The sequence below is a fragment of the Drosophila grimshawi genome, unplaced genomic scaffold (genome assembly GCF_018153295.1).
Source record: "Drosophila grimshawi isolate 15287-2541.00 unplaced genomic scaffold, ASM1815329v1 contig_1377, whole genome shotgun sequence".
Lineage (NCBI taxonomy): Eukaryota > Metazoa > Arthropoda > Insecta > Diptera > Drosophilidae > Drosophila > Drosophila grimshawi.
In genome coordinates this window covers 10,526,679-10,550,221 of record NW_025062900.1, presented here as the reverse complement: position 1 = coordinate 10,550,221, position 23,543 = coordinate 10,526,679, and the positions used below count along the sequence as shown (strand labels likewise).

General features: G+C 43.4%; 1 protein-coding gene across 2 annotated transcripts; it reads left to right on the top strand.

Moving 5' to 3' along the window:
• The first annotated feature begins 1,920 nt into the window (after nt 1-1,920).
• On the top strand, nt 1,921-23,538 carry LOC6561394 (protein expanded). 2 transcript variants are annotated; one of them, XM_032736157.2, is made up of 6 exons: nt 1,921-2,712; nt 9,544-9,686; nt 9,780-9,925; nt 16,663-16,742; nt 16,827-20,445; nt 20,903-23,538. In XM_032736157.2, exons 2-6 carry the CDS (start codon nt 9,595-9,597, stop codon nt 21,610-21,612), a joined length of 4,647 nt encoding a protein of 1,548 aa, XP_032592048.1. In that variant the 5' UTR covers nt 1,921-2,712; nt 9,544-9,594; the 3' UTR covers nt 21,613-23,538. The 2 variants fall into 2 exon arrangements, with proteins under 2 accessions (XP_032592048.1, XP_032592047.1); XM_032736156.2 differs by having other exon boundaries at nt 9,541-9,686.
• The last annotated feature ends 5 nt before the right edge of the window (nt 23,539-23,543 follow it).

The following is a 23,543-nucleotide window of genomic DNA, read 5'->3' as shown; positions in this document are numbered from 1 at the left end:
CAGCAAATCAAGCTCACATTATGCTGAGGAATGCGCCCAAGTGACGATATCGTAGCAAATGGCCAGCGGGCAGCAACAGCAGCGCACTGTTCTCTCACCCTCCCCCTACCCTACCTTACACCGCTGCTGCGCCTTACGACTCTCTGCTGCTGTTGCTCTGCGTGAATGTGTGTGTGAGCTGGTGTGTGTGTGTTGGTATTTCTTTTGCGCGTTCTCCGTCGCCGTCTCAGCCTCTTCCGCGGCCTTGCGTCGCGCTTTTCTCCTTGGCTTTGCTTTGCGCACCCTGCGCTTGGAAGACGAGCCCATCAGCTAAAGCCTCTGCTATGTGCGAAGGTCAGTGGAAATGAACGAAGAATAACCTAACGAATGCTGATATTCCAATTAGAGTTGATTGCGTGTCGTGCTTACTAAGTTAACTTACTTTTTATGATTAAAAAGCTTATCTTAATAAAATGTATTTTATACTTGTATTGTAAGAGAACTATGTTTATTATTTGGAAAACTTATCGAATCTTAAGCTGCTTTCTGCAGCATACAGTTGCAGCTAAAGCTCTTCTAACTGTCTCTGCTATTTAAGATCATTTTCCAATCGTCTTTAATTTTGTCTGTCACGCACCCATCACTAATGAAAAGGACAAACGCCACTTGAAAACTTAACGAATGTTACGATTTGCAGCTGCTTTCAATTGCATTCAGTTCCAGCTAAAGCTATTTAAGAGCATCTTTCAATCGTTGTTCGTTAAACGCTTTCAACATGTTCTTATTCGTTATGTTCGTGTTGGGCTCCAAATAGTTGTTGTTTTTGTTGCTGCTGCTGCGACTTCGTCGACAGCGGCGTCGGCGGCTGCCAAGATAAAACATTGGAATTTCACTTACACACTGACATTTCAGTTAGCTACTGGGATTCTCCTTTGAAGTTTTTATTTATTTTGCTCAGTGTTTACCTTACTCGTGCTGTGTTATTGTTGTTGTTTTTTTTGGTTTTCGGTTTTAAGTTTGCATCTTGGTTGAAGATTTTTGCAAACTGCTTTCAAAGGAAACACGAAACATTGGAGGGGAAGGTACAGCAAAAGGTGCTTCCAGTGCATGTCTGTCTTTCTGTGTGTGTGTGTGCTGTTCTATTCTGTTCTGCTTATAAGCCCAGCAAGCGACAGCCAAATTCTTTGCCAGCAATTTCAACCTGGCCGCTGAGCCGCCGCCGCTTGAACAACAACAACAATACACACAAGAAACAAAACGATCGACTGCTCTCTCGCTCTCTCTCAGTCACACACACACACATACATGTGCTATCATGTATGCGGCGCATTCCAATCTTAAATCTCAGTGGGAGATACTCACATACACACTCACACTCAAACACTGCACATGCACACACAGAGTTGCTCTCAGCAAGAAACTCTCTCGACTCGGACTTTAGTTTGATTTTTGTAGCTGGACGAAGCAGTTGAACTGGCGGCAGCAGGTTGCGCGTCGTCTACACACACATACACATATACACGTCACACTCACACATACGCAGACAAAAGACACTCATTCGCTCTCTCGCTCACTCGTTCGGTCGCTCGCTCGCATTGCCAGCTCAGAGGCAAGGCAAAAAAAAAACGGCGTCGCGATCGACTGCGCGGCCCCATTGGAACTCTGGCGATTGTCGCCGTCGCAGTCGCAGTCGAAGTCGCATTCGCAGTGTGCGCGTTTCGTCGTTAAGCGTTCTCTGTTGCTACTCGTCATTCGTTTCGTCTCGTTTCGTTGTGTTTCGTTTCGAATTTGGATTTTGAATTCGGATTGAGATTCGAATTCGAATTCGGCTTTAAAGTGTGGCGTTGAATTACATACAAAATAAAAAGAAAATCACAAGTGCCCATTTCCAGTGTGTGTGTGAGTGTGTGTGTATGTGAGTGCTATGCATTTTATTTGAAAGAAAAAAATCAAATTCTGCACCATTCCAACAAGTTGCTGCTGCTGGTCAAAACAAATAGCCAGCGCACCACAGAAAGTTGCGACCCAGCAACAACAGCAACAACAACAACGACAACCAAGCAAACGGCATTCTTTCGCGCAACAACAAAAAAAAGCAGTTGCCAAAGAGAGGACAGCACTAATACGAATACAAAACACACAAGCATAAAACGGCAGCTCTCTCGCTCTCTATTTCTTTCGCTCACACACATACGCGCTTTTGCAGCTCTCGTGTCGTGTGTGTTTGTGTGTGTGTGTAACAACAATTTTGATTAAATCGTATTTGTGCCGCGCTCGCCAACTTCAAACTCCCTGCCTCTCTCTCTCGCTCTCTCGCCCACACAATCGCCACTGTGTGTGAGAGAGAGAGAGCCGTGAGCCGCTGGAATGCGGCCCGTCGTTGACGTCGTCGTCGCCGTTGACTGCGCAGTCGCAGCGTGTTAGTGTGTTTTTTTTGACGAAGAGGTCAGCAAAAGTTTTCGGGCAACGACAATTCACAAACAACAATACAGTTTACTGTTATTTGAACGTCGCGCAAAAAGCAAAACAAAGAAAGTTCCTCTCTCTCTGTGTCGCTCTCTCTGCCTCGCTTAATTTCGACATTTGTGCATAGAAAAAATCGCAAGCGACTCAATTTTTGGATTACGCGCTTGAGGCGCCCCCCTCCCTACCCCCCTTGGCCCATCCTCAACCTCAACGCAACAACAAAAATGCCGACAACTGCAGCGGCCTTCGTCGGCAGTCGACAGTAAGGTAAGCATAGCAAAGAGGCAAAGTCCCAAAATCAGGGAATTTTCGATTGGGTTTTTTTGTGTTTTGTTTTTTTGTTGATTGAGGCATTTCTTTGGAATTTTAATTGCTGGCAGGCAACAACAACAACAAATACATTAATAATGGAAAAGGCCATATCTGAATCGAGCAATAAAACTCACCAATGGCTGGCAAAAACGTTTTTTATATATTTTTAAAGTCCACATTGTGCCATAGAAGCGAAGTATAAAGCAGGTGTAATAAATATTTAGGAACAATATGTGAGTGGAGCACCTGAAATAATAATAACAACAGCAATAATAATAACATGGGAATATCGAAAATGGCGACCATTTGAAATGAGCAGCTGATTTGCCAGGCAGCAATTAAATTGGAAATGGGAGCTAGATGGCGTTGGATATAAGGCGGTTTAATTGAGCGTGCGCCTCCGAGAGGTGGGGTGGGGAGAGTATCATATGTTTTATGGTGTTGTATTCCAGTTGGAATTGAAAACGAATGATAAACAAATGAGCAGAAGCACACGCTAAAAGCTGCAAAAAAAAAAACAATAACGGTAAGCGTTAAACGATTTGCACCGCAAAGAAGCGATATCGATGCACACAAACACACAGATAGAGTTGTAGTTGCAGTTGTAGCTGTATCGGTTTATCTGTGTTTGTTTACATTTTTTTTGTTTTGTTTTGTTGCTACGTGCTGTTGCCGTTGTTTGTCGTTTTTTTTTTTCATATATTTTTTTTTGCGGTTGCGACAATTGACAGCTGCCCACTGTGCGCGTGTTTAGGGGTGAGGTGGGGGACACACACTTGACCTTAGGCAACTATAACAACAATTGACTAATTTCAAAATGCCGAAAAATTCCTGCACGCCTGCGCACTCAAAAAAATATTAATTAAAATGTTCAGCGAATTAAAATTTGTTGAATGACAAATCCAAAAAAATAACGAACGAAGAGCAAAAAAAGGAAGCAGAAACCATGAACGCTTAACTATTTGGCAGGCCAGGCAGCGCCGCTGAATGCGGCTGCGAGCAGCATAATTTATGCCTACACACACACACACACACTGACACACGCACACTTGCGCTGAGAAAACAAATTGTTTCGCACGCCTTTTATTATTTTTAGCATGCGTCGCACGTTGTCGCACACGCTGCTTCTGCTGCTGAGACGTTGACGTTGACGTTGGCAGCGCGCCGCCTGCTCTCATTTAAAGCTTGGCCTCGCCTAGGCGTAACTGCCTACTCCTGGGTCATTTGCTCTTGCTCTCCATAGAGAGCGTTTGATTGGAATTTCCTAAGGATCTGAAGAGCGCAAAATTTTCTTGTTGTGTTGTTTGTATTTCTTGCGCTTGCTGTTCAATATTTCCCTCTTAAATTTCGTTTAATTTTGGGACACTTTTGCACATTACCCCGCTTAAAGCAATAAAAAAATTGTTTGGCATAACTGGCACAGACAGAAAACAATAAAAACAACAACAAGACGAAACAGAGCCATAGAAACAACAATTCAGCAATTTGCCGCTTTGTTTTTTTTTTGTTTTGTTTGGTTTTCTCTGCGCACATTTCGATTTTTGTATTTGCCAACAAAACGCCAAGTTATTTATTTGACGGCAGACAACCAACAACAATAGCGACTGAGTTCATAAACGGCATAATAATTTGAAAAATGTGCCTCGCCTGTTTCGATCGTTCGATCGGTCAATCAGAGCTCGCCACCATTATTAGCATTAAATGCTACGAGTTCGGCTTACGTATTTCCAAATGCCACGCCCCATTTTTTTGTTGTATTTTTTTTTAGCACACTTGCTGTGACGCGCATCCGTTGTATATACATATGTATATGAGATATATCGATTGAGCGTGTGAAAATGCCATCGCTCTAAAGTATTTCCTCCATTGACGACGACGACGATCAGCGAATGCCAATTTGCCGTTTGTCGTAATTAAAACACGGCCAGCCAGACAAACACACACGTTTTTTTTTAAAGTGATTTGACGCCAGCTCATGAGCTAAAAATTCCACGTCAAACGTCGTCATTCATTAGCTACAACTAACACAGCTAACAGATAACAGTCTCAGCTAGCAGCTTCAGCTTCAACTTTACTTTAAGAGCGCTCAACACTTTCAATAGAATCAAACGAATCCAGTTTAAACAGACAACAGACGGCATCAAACGCAAAAGCACCACTCTTAGAATAACTCTAACTCGGTTATAGTCTCTCTATCCCTCTCCCTCTCCCTCTCTCTGTCGCTCTGTGTGTGTGTTGGACTTTTATACGCTACTTATAGCCAAAGTTGATTCACTAATTAACTTACAAATCGCAGTTAACTTCAAGATTTTCGTAATTCGTAATTCAAGGACATTGAAGAACAATCTCAGATATGCATTGCATGGCATTTTAATTAACAAATCTGTACAAAGCAGCGATTGTATTTAAAATTTAAATTCCAATGCTTAACATTTTACGATACTTTTTATGGGACGCAATCACAACAATAATAATATTCTTATTTATGGCTGCTTATACATAAGACATGATTTAACCTGCTCAAAGCTGTTGTTATTATTGTGCAAACCATATTGTTTGTGCATCGTTTAAGTCTTATTAAAACTTGATACAGATACTGAAATATTATCGTAATCTCGATGGCAACTTTATTTCTTGTTTAAAAAAATACAACTGATAAAAATGATCATGGATTATATATATAAATATATCGCTATTAAGAGCTATAACTTTGACTTCCAGAAATTATTATGGTATATAAATATATATTAAAAGCTATAGCTTTATTATATAAGAAAATTGATGACATTTTTTAATATAACGCTAAAATTTAGCTAAAAATCACAGATTCTTATCTATTCAGTTATCAGCTCTGATATCAATAAGTCAGTATATACATCTATATGTTAACTATATCTTATGCTCACTCTGAGCATGTTCAATATGTTAGGGTCTATCCAGCTTCGTTGTGACCAAAATCATGTTTTTTTTTTGTTTTTATGATATTTAAAATGTTTATTGAACAGCGCCGCTGACTTAGCGGACTTCGCGTACTTTAAGCACTTGCGCATTCCAATATCGATTCCAATTTGAAATCCATACATCCATACAGATGTATGTATGAATGTGTGCAACACACACCATGTGTGTGTGTGTGTGTCTAAATGCGGTATTTTGCTGATTCGCTTGAGCGTTGCCAATAAAACGTTTTGCACATGCGGCTAAAGCATTTATCACACCGACCGCGACCCCGCCTCGACTCCCTAGCGACAAAGTCGCGAACTCGATTGACAAACACACACACATAAACACACACACATTCATACACATAGATAAATAAACGCCCCGAATGAGCTCACTGCAATGGCATCCAGTTGACACAGCCGCAGAGCCCCGGATTGGAACTGGGTGCTAGCAACAGTAACAGCAACAACAGAAACAGCAGCTGGGGCAGCTGTGGCAACAGGGAGGTGTTGCTTGAAGGCGAGAGGGGAGTGAGCTAACTGCTGTCGCTGCACAACGTGGCGTATGCGCAACGTTTTATTTTATATCTGTTTCTGCTATTTCTGCTTGTGAGCTTATTGTGCTTATGTATTGGTCTTTTTCCGCTTAGACCAGCTAAAATTGGCCGCTGGCGCTTGCGCCATTTAATTGGCCCGTGCGACTTTATAGACAGACCCCGTTAAGCCAATGCGTCTGCATGCCTGCATAATAGCTCAACAGTTTTCATTCAAATTCCAAATTGTTCTTTTTAAAATGACTGAATTTTAAAGTTTAATAATAAGAATTGTAGAATGTTAACACTAAAATTTGTACATATCTATGGTATTAAACGCCTTGCAACCAAAGTTCTAGTTTTTTAAAGTTTTTTTTTATCTTTTAAACACAAAACCATATAATAGCCTTATATTTGAACTTATTACAGTTCTTGTAGTTTTTTTAAATAGAAAAATTATACTTGAAGATATTCAAATACAAAGTGCATAATAAAGTTATGCATAAGTATCTAACAGGCATAAGGAAGCGTCACAACAAAGTATAGATATATTCCCGATCAGCATAAACAGCCGAGCTTGCAAAATCGATCAAATTCTCTTAACGATATTATTGATGATCAGTACAAATTTCATTAAGATTGTGTTGAGAAAATCGGCAAAAAATCGTTAAAATTACACAGTAGCAACCACAAGCGTTTTCTGTATACACATACTCACATATATACACATACACTTACATATATACACACGCACATATATATAATACATATTATGTGTTGGTTTGAAGATAAATCCTTGGATATCAGGGTATCTGTTAGTCGAACTCTCTCGACTACAGCATTCTTACTTGTATTGCCCCACTACTAATTTGCATAAAATATATTTTGCCGTTTGTTAATTGCTGATTAGTGTGTGCTTCTCTGCACATTTAATTGCCACGTCACGCCTCCTGCAGCCGCCCACTGGAATCCAGTCTTGACTGCAATCTTCTCAGTGTTGACTTTAATAATTAGCGTTCGGTTTATTGTTGTTGTTGTTGTTGTTGTCGTTGGCCGATCTCATTAACTCATTGGAATGCGGATAATTTGCAATGATTGAAATTCTGAAATGCTTTCCATTTGTTTGCATTTTAAATTAAGAAAATATTCTACCACTTGGCTGGCCTCGACATTATCATTAGTTCTCCCCGTCTCCTATTCCCCCTCACCTCTCTCTCTGTTTATCTGCCGTTTCATGTGCTGTCGCTATTCGTATTCTCGTGAGTCATTTGCACAGTTTCAACCTGCTCGCCTACTGCCTTACTTAATGCTGACAATGATAATTTCCGCTGGTATCATTATATAATGTTTATTCATATAGATATGGGCTGGGGAGTACTGACCTAACTGAGTATTATGCTTACATCTGCATATATATATATATAGAATATCCTAAATGTGCTCTTCTAGTTACATAAGTTGTCATGAGGAATCAGAAATAAAATGTTATATATAAATTTAAATTTAAAAAATTATAATAACATTTAAATCAAAATATTCTCGCGATTGAAAATCAGTTCAGTTTGGACTTAAATTGTTTCAGTTTTTTAGTTGAAAGACACACATTTATCTATATATTTAATATATATATATATATTTTTATTATATATATATATTTAATATAGAGGGGCAAGTATTCCATATAATTCTTGAGCAACTCTTTCACTCAAAGCAAACCAATCGAAGAACACACATTTCTTCTAGGAATTATACACATTTAAATGTCTTGTCTGGAGTTGCCATTGTTCGGGTTTCGTAAAACATTTCAGCTTTCTGTTTCAGTTGCGCTTGTTTGTCTGGTCAAGTCCGGTTTTTTTATTTTTTATTTTTACTTTTATGTTTTTTAAATGTGTCTCAGTTGCTGTATCTATGTCTGTCGCAAGAAAATCGGCTTAGATATAATTGGTTTTCAAAAGCATTTTTATTCATTTTTGGGGAGTCGAGAGTGTGCGACTCATAAACTTAATTCTTGGTTTCTAATTTATGTCAAATGCGCGCTTTGATTGATGATCAACAGCAGCAACAACAGCAGCTTGCTTCAGATTGGAATAGTACAAAACATTGGGGCAAATGAATCAATGGTGGGGGGATTCACGGGGAGTGGTCATATTAATAAGCCAGGGCGGTTCCGTGTGAATGGTGACCATCAGCAGCAGCAGCAGCCACAGCCACAGCAGCAAGCAAGCCTGGACATTGAGCCGAGAGTCAGTTTTGGGGAGTCGACTGTTGGGTGTCTTTTATATATATGTATAGTGGATGGCGTCTCTCGCAATCGGCAATCGGCGACTCTCTCAACTTGACTCTGAATAAATTTATGGAACGTTGAAATTTATTAGACGACTGCGCGGCGCGCACACAGAAAAATGCGCCAATATTGAAATTTATGCGGCCGCTTGGCGGCTGCTCGATTCGAAACCACGGCGAGACTTTTTCATCTATCCACCTATCCATACAAATTTACATGTATATATATTATATATGTGTGTATATATAGACATTTGGAGGCTAGTCCATAAGTTGATTTGATTCGATTTGATTTTAATTTATGCATAAAATGCTTTTCTTTCATCACGATTCGAGTTTCTGTCTCTATCTATCCCCCATCTCTTTTCCCCTCTCACTCTCTGTGTTGGTCTTTATGGAACTTTCTTTAACTGAATTTTAATAATTTTATGCTCGACGCACGCACGCACTGGCCGCCTAATCAAGTTTGTCGTCTAAGTCTTTCATTATTGATTGGTGAAATTGTTGCCAGCCAAAAAAATAAAAGTAACAACAACAAAACAACCAAAAAAAAAAGTGGCGCCATCTGGCTGCCTAATAAAAACCAAAAAAAAAAAACAATAAAAAAATAATAACTTAATTTATGTTAAGAATTTTTGGAGAATTTCACAGATTTAATATTTACTTTAGCTGTTTTTGTGGGATTGACAAGAATTAGAAATATATGTTTGTGTTTGCTCAACTTATTTGTTATTTCTCTGTGCACTTTGATATTTTAGCAATTGAGCTTTTATTATTATTATTAATTGTCAAGTTTCTATGGGTTTGCCTTTGCTTCTCTTCGATTAATCTTCGTATTTAATCTCTATCTTCTTTTTTGGTCTCTTCTTTGAAACCTCTTGATCTTGCGAAGAGCTAACTAAAGATCTGATTTTTAATTATTGGTAATAAATTACATTTAAAATTTTTTAATTATGCTAAGCTTTCGGTATTCTATTTAACACTTTTACTACAACGTTTCCCAATTCTCTTTCACATCTCAACAGCAGCAGCAGCAACGTATTTCGAGAGCGCGCGCTGTATACGGAAAATGATGCAGCATGCGAGCATTTTGCACCGTCAGCGCGCCCCTGGAAGTATGCGCGTCCTCAGCCGAGCAGCTGTCACCCGGCTCCCGATTTCTGGCACTGAGGTGGGTAGTGTAACATAATATCATAGTGTTTTTAACAATGATTGATTGCTGGAATTCCATTCTCAAATTCTCGGTTCTGTTTCTCTTTTGCAGACTTCTGGGCCAACAGCAGCCGAAAACCCTTTACTTCCTAGTCGATGCAAAGAGTCGCGTGCGAGAGGTTTATACGCAGACATGTCTGCACTTTGCCACACAGGGTATGCAGGATACCGAACTCTTTGGTCTGGCCGTGCTCATAGGTGAGTTGAATCCACACCTAGAGGGGGGCGGGGTGGGGGCAGGCAGAGCAAACTGCGTATGCATAACGAATGGGGTTTGTGGAACGCCCTAAGACAACAAAAACAAAAAAAAAAGAACGAAAAATAAAAACAGGCAGCTAGGCTCAGTTGGCAACAGAGAGCTGCAGCTGCCAGTCGTCGTCGTGCCTTGCGATAAGGCATGAAAAACACAACTAATAAACATAAACCAGTCTTTTTAAAAGCTGCTCATCATCATCAGCAGCAACAGCAACAGCAGCGGACTGTGGCAGCAACAGCAGCAGTAGCCTGCACCTCCTCAGCCTGGCCACAAAACTTTGCTTTCGGTGTTTTTCTCATCTTCTTTTTGACATACCCTGTACTCACTAAAAAACGAATGGACAGAAGTTGGCACTTGCTATATATATCTGAACGATTTTGGAAACTATTAGAGGTAGAAAGCTACAATTTAAAATATAGATTTGTGGTTCTGTATGCATATAAATGTATAGAGTATCTGCTATTTGGGTTCTTTGTGGACTGGATCACTCTTGTTTTTTGCTGCAGCAATGCCAAAACACATAGAAATACTAACACAACAACAACAACCACAACAAAATGGCACATAAAACGTATAAAAAAAACTGCAACAGCAGCAAGGAGGAGCAGGACGGACGGACGGACGGACAGCAGCCAGGAACGCGTCGCCGTCGATGGCGAACAAACAATTTCAGGCAAACGGGGCAACAGCAACAACACACAGAAGACACACACAACACACAAGACACAAGACGCGTGTTCAGTAATTCAGGTAGCCGTCGCGCGTTGCATTAACACAAACGAATCGACGACGACGACGACGATGATGCGGCCCCAGCGGAGCCAACACACACAGCAACAACAACAACAACAGCAGCATTCAAAAAAGAGGAAGAGGCAGCCAAGAGGCAAGTTGCATAGGTCTGGTTGCTCTGGCTCCAGCAAAGAGACGTCTTTGGCATTGGCCTCCGCTATAAATGCGTCCTCCATAAACACACACAATACACACACACACACACACAAACACATACACACACACTATCTGGTCAGCAGTTGAGAAAGGGATAACACAACTACAGATACACTTACCAGCAATCCTCAAAACAAATATGTGGCAAATAAAGCAATTGCTGGTCGAAATCAATGAAATATGTTGAATGAAGAACTAAACTGATAATTAATGGAAATATCAAAATATATATAGAGTAAAGAAAGTTGGAAATGACTAAATCTCCATAAAGGATCTCAATCTATATCTATAACAAAGTAATTGAAGAAAGCCTAATCTGGGAAAAGAGAAACATTTATATGTAAAATGCCTGAGTAAACAAATGTTGCATATTGCAATGTTGCAACATTGAAAATGATGTAAGCAAAAAAATCTGTCCAGCAGCTCAAATCACAAGTCTTGCCCAATTTCAGTTAGGGTATACAAAAAAAACAAAAACAAAAAAAAAACAGAAAAGAAAAAGACGTAAATTTCGAATCTGGTCGCCAGCAGTTTGGCATCAATTTCGAGTCAGTGGAGAAGAGGTGGGAAGCGGAAGGCGGGGTGCGCAGAAGTTGCCTCGAACATCTTCAGTGAAAAAGAATTTGGTATGCAGTTTGGGGGCATGCCAACGTTTCGCGTCTTCAGAGCTGCCACATGGCAATAGTGCTGCTGCTGCTGCTGCTAAAGCTGAACACGAAGAGCGAGAAGAAGGCTAAGAAGAAGAAGAGGAAGAAGCAGCCGAAGACGAGGAGGAAAAGGAGGTGCTGGAGATTGAGTTGAGGTGGAGAAGTGGAGGCAGCTAAAGAATCCTCAGTCTGCCTTTAGCTTCAGCTATGAAATTGGCAGTATGCATTTTGCGTTTACCTCGCCAGGATTTTTGCCAATGTCAGTCAGAATTTTGTGACTGTGTGTGTGTGTGTGAGTGTGTGCGTGACTGGCATGCGGCTGTAGCTGTTTTTGCTATACTCTGAATCCGATGTGAGATGTGGCTATTTTATGTGTGTAGATAGTTTAATACTCGATACTACATAGATTTATTGATATACGCTAAGGTGAAGGTTGCGTAGTAAGCTAAATTATTTTTTTTTATAAATAAAATACTTTTTTCAAACGCTAATATCTCTGTTAATATGCGTCTAAACGTATTTTTGACGTAATTTTGGAATAAATAAGACTTAGTGTTCTTCTAGAAAACTGTACTTCACCCGAAATTTGAGAGCTGCCGTCATCAAATTTAAATGCTAACTGATGCTAGTTCATTTTTGAAACCAGTTTACAATGCATAAAATAAGTGACATTTTTAGCTAACATTCTGAAAATCATTGATCTACAGTCACACTTGCAGAATAGAGCATTGCACAGTCGGTGTTTACGTGTTTTTTTCATTGTGGTTGTTGTTGTTGTTGTTGAGTCCATTGGCATCGTGGTCGACGTCGTCGTCTTCGTCTTCGCATACTTTCGAGCATTTCACGCCGTGCTCTTTCACTGCACCAAAATTGCCTTTACTGGCACTTGTTGTTGTTGTTGGTGGCTTGCTGTTTTATAGATAGCATTTGGCCAGTTTAGCTTTTGGCCAAAACTGCGTTTGCACTAAAAAGTTCACACACCGCAACGTTAAAAATGTGGCGCGCGCTCGTGGCCAGTTTGTCGCTTAAGTCTTTCGTATTAGAGGACCAAACAGCGGATGCTGCTTGTCCCTTTTTTGGTCAGCAGCCTGTCGCCTTTTGTCGCCAATGAATTTCAATTTTATGGCCACGCCACCGTCAATAAATTTCATATTTATGCAAATTTTTCTGCAACGTGAAAAGTCGGCCCGCCTCTTCTACCTCAGCACGCACCTCCAGTTACTATTTGCTGCCCAAGTGGCCAAACAATGGGTGTCACTTTTGAATACCACTTACTACGCGCTGCTGCTGCGCATGATGAGCTTCTGCTTTTCTCTGCTGCTCCTCCTTCTGCAGTTTTAATATGGTTGATGATAGTATTGCCTGATTCTGTTCCTGCTTGAATACTACTTCTTCTAGTTTTTCACCTACTGCGGCAGTTACTTCGCCTGCAGATCAATTTCGCAGGTTGCTTCTGGTCCTACTAAATCTTCTAATCTTCTGACTGATTCCCAATCTTACACCGCATGTTTCTTCAGTTGCTTTTTCACTTGACCTTTCAGTGGCTGCCATAGTTTGATTTGATTCGTTCCTGTTGCTGATCAATGGACATGACAGGTTGTTCCAAGCACTTCTGTTGCAGTTGTACATCTCTATTTTCTTTACTATAGCTCTCTTTCTCCTTAAGCTTTCCATTCTTCGGCTCCTACTCTGCCTATCTAGCTGCTTCTCTGCCTTTTTCTGCTGCTCCTGTTGATCCTGTTCTGCTCCAATGCTGTTCGTCCTTGAGCTTCTTTAGATCTGCCTGCATCTTTCGCCGCTTCACTGGCTCTACCACTTGTCCAGATCTACCTGCCTGCCTTTTGGTGATGCCACTTCATCAGTCCTATTAAGCTGGTCAGCATCCAAGGATTGCTTCTACAAACTGGACAGATTCTCCTGCTGATGCAACCGTCTCCAGCCCTCCTACATGTCCTTCTACTGCTGCGACTGCTGCTGGTGTTATTTTTAGCTGTCGCATTGGTTGGATTCCACTGCCGCATTCCTTTGCCTGCTGCCTGTTGTTGCTGCTTGTTGTGTTTATTGTTGTTGTTGTTTACTGCTAGCTGCTGGCTGCTGTTGCTGTTGTAATCTGTAGACCAGCATTTTCTTTTCCATTTAATGTTAATGGCTCATAATCATTATTATATGGCGTTGGCTTGTTCATCTTCGTCTGTGTCTTCTTCTCTGGTTGTGCCACTGCCACGCCCCCTCTGTTGCTGTTGTTGCTGCTGCTGCTGTGACGACCGGCCTTGCAGCCACATGCTGCCTCAGTTGCCTCAGCTGCCCCAGCTGCCTCTGCCACTGCCTCAACCCAAGCTGCGTGCATCTGATAACATCGGAAATTAAAATTCTTTTGGTTTTATGTTGTTTCGTTCTCCTTTTTTTCCCCTCTCTGCATCTCTCTCGCTCTTCCTCTTACCAGCCTGTTTCCATACACACACACACAAACACTCATTTGTTTTTGTTGTTTTTTTGGGTTATTTTGTTGCTGGTTTGGTTATTATGGCTTTGGCTATGGCGTGCCTACTCAAAACCTTTGGAATATAAATCTGAAGAATGCCTTGGCGACGGCTGCTGCAGCTGTCTCTTCTGGACTACAACGGTCTCCGACTCCGACTCTGTTTCTGACTCTGACCAGCGCTTGAGTTCTGCTCGTGTTGTTGTTATACACTTACCAGACCACGGGTTCTTATCACTGAAGCCACAAACTCGGCTCTCTGTGAGAGGGCAAGGATCTAGCTGTTAGATGGGAACCTTAAGTCAAGACGGATCAAATCACTATATAGTATAGCTATAGGAATTACGTGCCGCTGATTGAAAGTATTTTTGCCTTTTCGTTAATATCTGCATAAATTTGATTTTTTATGCGTCTAACATTTTGCAAACACATTTTTATTGAGATCAGTATACAATATAATTATAAAATATACTTGCATAATTTATTTTCTTTGTGCTGCTATTTATTTATATGGCCATGACTGTAGATTCCCTTAACATTCTTATGCATAAAAAATGCTATTCGCTCTGGAAGGGTATTTAATATTCGGCATATTGTGTTTAACTGTTCATTGTTGTTGTTGTTAAATTCCTCACTCACTCTTGGCCAGTTGATGAGGCTGCCTTGCTGCCTGGTTTGCCCCTTTGCCTCGTTGCCTGTTCGGTCTGCCTTGCTGCCTGCTGCCGGAATCCAAACGCATTCGAGTCTGTAATTTGTGTTGCATGTGTTTCAAATTGAAGATTTATTTAGGTCCCTACAAACCCCCACCCAACTCGCTTGCCCCTCTCTCTGTGTGTGTGTGTGTGTGTGTGTGTATGCGTGCGTGTTAATTGTAAGCGCTGTGGAATGCGTTGGAAAATATGTTAATTATTAGGCTGTTTGCCGCTGGCCCAAAAGTGATCAACGTTTTACGTTGCACGCTGCAAGTTGCACGTTGCACGTTGCACGTTGCGTGCTCTCTTATGGGCTCATGGGCCAGGCTAAAAAGGCTTCACACCTGCTAGAAGCAGCAGCAGCCATCCATCCATCAGCTCCTGATCTGCAACTGTTGTGAGGTGAAATTTGAATGCGTTGCGTTTTTGCTTTTTGGTTTCTGTGTATTTTTCTGTTTTTTTTTTCTTTTTTCGTTTTTTTTTTTTTTGGTTTGGTTTGAAAAGAAAAGAAATCGCTGAAGAGACTGACTTTGACTACAGTATATATATATATATATATATATATGTTTTTTTGACTTGGGTTTCAGCTGCCACAGCGCAAACGTTGCCTGTTACGTGTCTCCCTCTCGCTCTCGCGCGTGTTCTGTGTTTCTACCTGTTTTTTCTTCTTTTTTTTTCTTAACGTGCTGCGTTTTGGGCTTGGGTCTCTTTTGGTATGCGACTTCAGCTTCAGACTTGGAGTTCGGACTCCGTTGGGGCCTCGTCGTCGACGTCGTCGTCATTGATAGGCACTTATTCGGACGCTGATGATTATTATGATATTGTTGCTGCTGCTGCTGCTGCTGCTTGTGTGCCCACATATTTCCATTCCATCTTTTTCTTCTTCTACTCTTGTGTTTTTTTTTGTTTTGTTTTTGCTGCTCATAATTATTATTTTTCATCTTCTGGGTCTGCGGCTGCGGCTGCTGCTTCATTTCGTATGCAGGAATTCCAATTTTTCGTTCGATGATGAAGTGTGTGTTGATTTTGTTTTTCAAGCATGCAACCGACATTCAACAACAGCGAACAACAACAATAACAACAACAACAGCAGCGAGCAACATCTCGATTCTCGAGAGCACGCGGCATGCCCTTGGGCTAAGACTTAAGTCGACTCGAGTCGAGTCGAGTCCCCAACTTGGGGACTGCAGCTCGGTGGACGACAACAACTAAGGCTGACAACCTGACGTGGACATGGACTTGGACGTGGACGTGTCGTCATCGGCCCTGTTGACGTCAATGGCTCGCTTGTTTGCTGCCTGACAAAAAACTGACAAGTGGATGGATCGCAGGGAGGGGAGAGTGGAGGAGGAGGAATGAGAGAGCAGAGTCAGTTAGTAGTAAAGGAAAATAGCCGAAAGTTCATTTAAAATTTTGATTAGTTGTGCACTGAATGAACAGCGAGGCGACCTTGGCGTCAGAACTTCCGACAAAACGATTAAATATCTGAACTCGCTGGGATTAAATATTATGCGCTTAAATGTTTTATAGCAGTTCCAAGGAATTCAGACTAATCGATCAATGGATCGGGATCAATGTTTGAGAAATCTATTTCACTTAAACTTACAGAACTCGCTTAGACTTGCGATGTGTTGCTATAACATTAATAGACTTTTCAATCAAGAGAGCTTGTAATTTCAAGTGTCGAGATCTGAAAAGGATCAAAAAGTATCGCTTTTGAAACTGGGTTCAGTTTTGATGAAATTATGCCACAGGAAATATGCGAACCATGACCACTTGGGATTGTGTAGGATTATGGATGAATCAAATGTGGTTAAAGGCTTATGGTTTTATAATATATGTTTCTAAGAATTATTTTCCTTACTTCATTAAAAGCTAATGTGTAATTTTGTGTTCTGTTCGTTCTGTTGCAGATGGCGAGTACATGTTTGCAGATCCCGAGAGCAAGCTCTCCAAATACGGCCCGAAGAGCTGGCGATCCTCCCACACACACGTAAGTCAGCCAGCGAGCTACCTCCCTCGCTTAGCCCAAGTAGAAGCAATCATTTCATGGATATGTTTTTTTTTTTAATGACAGGGCCTGGATGCCAATGGACGTCCTCTCCTGGAGCTACACTTTCGCGTGCAGTTCTACATCGAGAGTCCGTTCATGCTGAAAGATGAGACGTCGAGGCACAACTATTACCTGCAGCTGCGCCACAATGTGCTGCAACGCGAGCTGCCCACCGTTCATGCCGATCAGGCGCTTGTCCTGCTCGCCGGCCTGGCGCTCCAAGCGGAAGTGGGTGATGCGCCCACAACAGCAGGAGGAGGAGCAGCAGCAGCAGCAGGTGTAGCAGCAACCACAATTCCCAGCTTGACCAATCAAAAGGAGGAGGAACAGCAGCATCAGCAGAGATTGGGAGCGGGTCGAGCGACGACAACGTTGCCCAAGATACGCAAACGATTGAGCAGCTACAATGAGCGTATGCTTCGTCTCTCCACCTATGTGAACTCCACCAAGCGGGAAGTAGATACAGCTCCAGTTCCAACATCCACACACGCTTCCGCTCCCCCAGTCACCAGCAGCATCCCCACAGATTATTTTCGCTTGGAGGAGTATCTGCCAGCGAATCTAAACACAGCGAGGGCAAAGAGCGCATTGCATGCCTGCCATCGGGAACATTTGGGATTGTCAGCGGCTGAGGCGGAACTCCTTTACATAGAGCAGGCCTGCAATCTGCATGAAGCCATCAATGCACACACCTTTCGCATGCGGCTGGCCAAGAGTGAAGTGGGCGTCGGCAGCGCCTGGTTTGTCATCTATGCCAAGGGCATTAAAATATTGGGTGGTGCTGCCGGCAGCGAACCCACCACCTTCCTGTGGCCCAACATCACCAAGCTCTCGTTTGAGCGCAAGAAATTCGAGATACGTTCGGGTGAGAGTCGGATTACCCTTTACGCGGGCTCTGACGAGAAGAACAAGCTGCTGCTAACACTCTGCAAGGATACGCATCAGTGGAGCATGAAGTTAGCGGCACGCCTCAAGGAGGTCAGCAAACGTGAGGAGGAGGAAGCGGAATCCCAGTGTCTGCATGCCAGCTACGCCTGTTCGCGGAGTCTGCTGCTGCCGTACAAGAGTAAGAATGAGCAACGCATCTCGGTCATCTCGAGCACCAGTTCGAACACCACATCGGGCATTGTCAGCGATCGTGTGCACTCCGAGGATGAGCTGGAGATTATGATAAACACACCACCAGCACCGCTGGCAGCACCCTCAACCGAGAGCCTGGCGCTGGCTCATCTGCTGGACAGGCCCAGCGTGAGCAGGCAGACCTCATCGGTAGGTCAGATGTCGCACAAGGATCTGGAGGAGCAGCTGGCCGCCTTGAGCGTCAGTGTGCGTGTGAACGAAGCGCCGACCCCAAATCAACGCAATCCATCGAGTAATCCAGCAAGCAGTGCCAATGATTCGTCCACAACGACAACGGATTCACCTAGTTCACAGCATAACATTGGCTCGCAATGCTCGTCGACGTGCAGCACGGTGGTGGTAACTTCACCGGCACTACCCGCTGCTGTGCACTCCACCTCGTCCAGCCTGGAACTGGGCTTTAGTCATACCGCTCAGAATTCCACTCTAAGCGAATCAAATACCGATGATTTCCTAGCACCCGAAACGGAGAGCGTCTCGGGCGCTTCCGGTGTGTACACACTGGCGGACGGCATGGCACCACCCACCGAAACGAGTGGTGTTTACACGATGCACAGCAGCGAGCTCACGGGTCAATCCTCGGAGCTCGCTGAGTCCGAGAAGAGCTCTCACTACGGCATTTTTCAGCCCACCAAAAGCGAACCCAGTGACTCTGTGGATGGTGGTGGTGCTAGTGGTGCTGGTGTTGGCATTGGAGCTGGAGCTGGCAAAAAGTGTTCGGACGTGTTTCGTCTACGTTCCGATTCCAACATCAGCACAAGCAGCTCCTTTCGCGGCGATGGCAGCGATCCCACAGACAACAAGCACACGCTTCTCTCTGCCGAGGAGCTGACCAATCTGATTGTGGGTCGCGGCACTTATCCCAGTCGCCAAATAGTTTCCAGCACGCTGCACTCCGATTGCGACTATGTGACGCTGCCGGGCGGTGCGAATGTGGAGCAAATGCAGCCGCCAGTTTTGCCGCCGGCACCACCGCCGTATAGTGCACGACACGAGAAGACGGGGCTGTGTGGTCCGCCTGTGGTGCCACCACCGCCAGTGCCACCCATGCCCAAGGTAGTAATACTGCCCAAGGCCGAGCCACCGCCACCAGCAAAACCGGCACCACTGCCACCACCCATTGCAGCAGTTGCAGTACCAATTGTCGTCGCACCACCACCACCACCACCGCCTTCAGCGGCACTGCGTCGTCGTGATCCGCCGCCGTATCCTACCTCGATGAAGCCACGACCCACATCGCTCATTTCGGTCGCCTCGTCTGCACCACCAGCGCCCAGTGCAGCCGGCTCCATGAGCTCCCTGAAGTCCGAGGAGGTCACGGCGCGTTTTATTACCACCCGACCGCAGATTAGCATATTGAAGGCGCACACCAGTCTGCTGCCGGATGGTGCCAAGCCCAGTTATGCCGCGCCCACCCACTATTCCTCGGCCGCATCCTCGAGTGGTTCGGTGTGCAGTCACCAGCTTTCGCAGCAATCCCTACACAATTCCAATTATGCTGGCTCACAGGCTTCGCTGCACCATCACCATCACCAGCAGCAGCAGCAGCAGCACCAGCCGCACCACCACCAACAGCAGCAGCAGTCGCACCACCAGCAGCAGCAGCAGCAGCCGCACCACCATCATCATCATCATGCTGCACACCAACATCATCAACATCGACATTCGGGCTCTGCTGCCATCGGCATACCCATAGTTCCTTATGGCCTGCATCACAAGAGCACCGCCTCGCTGCACCACCAACAGGCGACACATCAGCAGCAGGCATGTGTCTTGCTGCCGGTGATTAAGCCACGACAGTTTCTGCCACCACCACCGCCCAGTTTGCCACGACAACCGCCACCTCCACCACCGACAACGCATCCACATCTCGCCGGTCTCTACAGCAGTCAGCTGGCGGCTCGGAATCAACTGGAGCTGTATCAGCAGCAGATGTACAGCGATGTCGACTATGTCATCTATCCCATACAGGATCCGGCTGTCAGCCAGCAGGAGTATCTGGATGCCAAGCAGAGTTCACTTCTCGCAGCCATGGCCCAGGCCCAGGCACAGGTTCAATCGCAGGCGTCAGCACCACCCTATCTGGCGTATCCCGCCGGCTGGGATACGTGCAAGGGACACGCCATCTATCGGAGCACACCGTATCTGCCGCTGGCCTTGTCGACCCATTCGCGCTATGCATCCACGCAGAATCTATCGGATACGTATGTACAGTTGCCCGGAGCTGGATACTCGCCGCTGTACTCCCCCTCGATGGTTAGTTTGTGCAGCTCGTATGAGCCACCACCGCCGCCACCACTGCATCCGGCGGCTCTAGCAGCGGCTGCTGCGGCAAACGCTTCCAGCCTCTTTGCACGATCGCGATCAGACGATAATATTCTGAATTCGCTCGACTCGATGCCGATGCCAAAAGTGAAGCGTCTGCCGCCACCGCCGCCGCCGCCCTACGTCAATCGGCTCAAGAAGCCACCAATGCCAGTGCCCAGCGAACAGCCGCCGCCGAGTAAGTATCCCCAGCCTGATTGACTGACCAGATGAACGATTGATTGATTAATGATTATCGATTACTGTTTGATAAAGGGGTCAATTGACTGACAGATGGATTAACATATTGATTGACTAGCTTACTGACTAATGAGCGACTGGATAATTGATTAATCATTTGATGAACATCAATGAATGACTGATTGACAGACTGAAATTTTCAAAAATTGATTGACTGGTTTTTCGATTGCATTTAATTATTGACTGACTGATTGATAAATAGGTCAATCAACTGATTGGTGAATTAATATGTTGATTGACTGGTTAACTGAACAAATCACAACTGATTGATTAGTTTACCTACTAATAAACGACCAATTGATTAACTTGATTTACTCTTTTTGTTTTGACACGAGTGTTCCTAAACCGTTTTTGTATTCTAACTCTCTGTCTTTCTCTCGCCTCGTAATTTGCAGTACCCTCGAAGCCAAATCCCAATCCCAGTTTGAGCATACTGCCGCCACGGAAACCGCTCACCCTGAATCCACACCAGTCGAACAGTCCGCTGATAAAGACGTCCAGCGGGGCCCAGTGGGCAGGGGAGCGACCTCGACCCGATCTTGGACTCGGACTGAATCGTGGTAACAGCAACAGCATCCTGGCACAACTGCAAGCTTCCATTGCCGCGAACAGTCAAGCGCAGGCAACGAATGCACCACAGAATCCACTGGACATTGCGCTGTTGCGTGAGAAGAGCAAACATTTGGATTTGCCGCTCATCTCTGCGCTCTGCAACGATCGATCGCTGCTCAAGCAGACAAAGGTCATAGTCAATCCCAAGAATGCAAGTGCAGCAGTAGCAGCAGCAACTGTAGCAACAACAACAATGCCTATTGCAGCTGTCGCTACAACTTCGTCGAGTAGTGGCGGTGGTCACCACAGTGCCAGCAAATCCCTGTCACAAACGCCGCCCACAAATGGGAATACGGCCACGCCCACGGGCACACTGAGCAAGAGCCGAAAGAGCTCAGCAATTAGCCACCGTCATCCGCAGGACAAACTGCCGCCGCTGCCCATGCAGCTGGCGGAGGCCAACAACTATGTCATGGATCCAGCGGTGGTCATCAAGCACCACAAAAGCTACAACAACTCGCAGTCACAAAACCAAACGCAATCGCAGACCTAAGCGCAAAAAAAAAATAACAGCAAAAAACATTTAAGGCAGCCACTCAATTCTCTAGTTACAAATTGATGATGTTTATGTGAATGAGTAAAATGCGAAATGTGGTTGATGGTGCTGGTGCTGGTGTTGGTGGTTGGTGGTTGGTGGGTCAAAATTAGAATTTGCATAGTGCGCGGAATCGTGTGTCGATCACAGTGTGTTTTTGCGGCCGGTTTGTAGATGCAGAACATCAAACAGTTCAAACAGGCGACGAGCTTCTACAACGAAAAGACAACAAAACTTGCATGCAAAAAAAGCAACAAAAAAGACAGTCAAAACATTTACGGACAAGAGAAGAAACAACAAATGAAAATATAGAAAAACAAAACGAACCTCAAATACGCAAATACGCATTCAAATAGCACACAAACAGAGAACCCAGTCTAGTCAATTTAGGTATGGGGATTGCTAAGAGAAAACTCAAACTACAAATGACAAAAGAGAAACATACAAATATAGAAAGAAAGAAAAAAAACAGGTAACAGGAATCTAGAGAGACAAAACAAACAAACAATCAAAAACAAAAATGAAATGGAAGCAACAATACTCAAGTATAAAATACGAACTACTTAATTTACTAAACTAAACTAAACTAAAAACAAAAACAAAAAACATACAAAAAACTTAGACTAGATTAGCTAGTGGCTGACTCTCGTTATCTGAGAGCTGCTTAACACTAAGGTAGGCCCAGATGCGAATTACTTAAACTACAAATAAAAATGAGAACTAAAAACGCTGAGAGAACTAACTACTTCCGCCCAAAACAACTGTGATTGATTTTTTTTATTTAAAACTTAACTTACTTTACAAACACTAATTACAACATAGTCAACAATAAAAAAAAACGAAAGAAAAACGCACAAAAAAAACTAAACTATGCAAATTTTTAGTACGTAAAACAAACTCGCATTAAGAGAGCGCCCCCACACCCACACACACACACACGCACACACACTCACTTAAACATCTGACCCCAGAAGCATATACTCACAAAAGAAAACGGATCAGAAACGCAGGCAAACCAATCAACGTGCAGCAGTCGATGAAAGAGAGCGAGCAGGCAAGCAAGCAAGCAATTTGCTCTCTCTTTGGAGCGTAAAGCTCTCTGAAGAGAGCGCCGATGCATTTGCGGCTATTCTCTCTTTGCTCAGCTGCTTCATTTGCGATTGTTTTTGTATTTTGTTGTGTCGCCTGTCGTTGAACTAAAGAATTTTATATTGTATCGAGTGCGCGCCCTCGGAATGCCATTTATAATAATTTGCCTAGGCCTTGCCCCACCGTTTGTTTAATTTTTGTTTTTATAATTTTCAATTTTTGAATTTAGCGAGTGAGCGTTGACGCTTCTGTTTATTATTTTATGTTTTCTATTTTTTATTTTGATTATGATTTCGAGTTTTTAAGTTGATGATTCTGATGCATTATTCATTATTCATATTATGTTTACACTATTAACCCCTGTGTGTGCACTGTGCGAGTTTGTGTGCTTTTGTTTTTGTGTGTGTTTTTTATTTAGCCGACTGCTGTCACAAATATTTGCGTAGGTTTTTCTCGTCTAAAAGCCTATGGCTAAATGATAAAAAGTGACACAGTTCTGAAACAACAGACACACACACACATACACACACGCTCGCACATAGCAGACACTCACACAACTATTGCAGCTATATGTTATCAAAATCGGCCATATAGTATAGAGCTATAGCAAAAAAAAAAAAAAAAAAATTGAAAAAAAATCGCATAGCCCCAATAAAGTTTTTCTTATGGGGCCTATTGTCTATATCCTGGCAACTGGTTGCAACCAGCTGCCAAAATAGAATAAACTATCTATACGTGTATGTACTATATACTATATATATATATATACATATATATAAAAAGAGTAATAAAAATTCTGC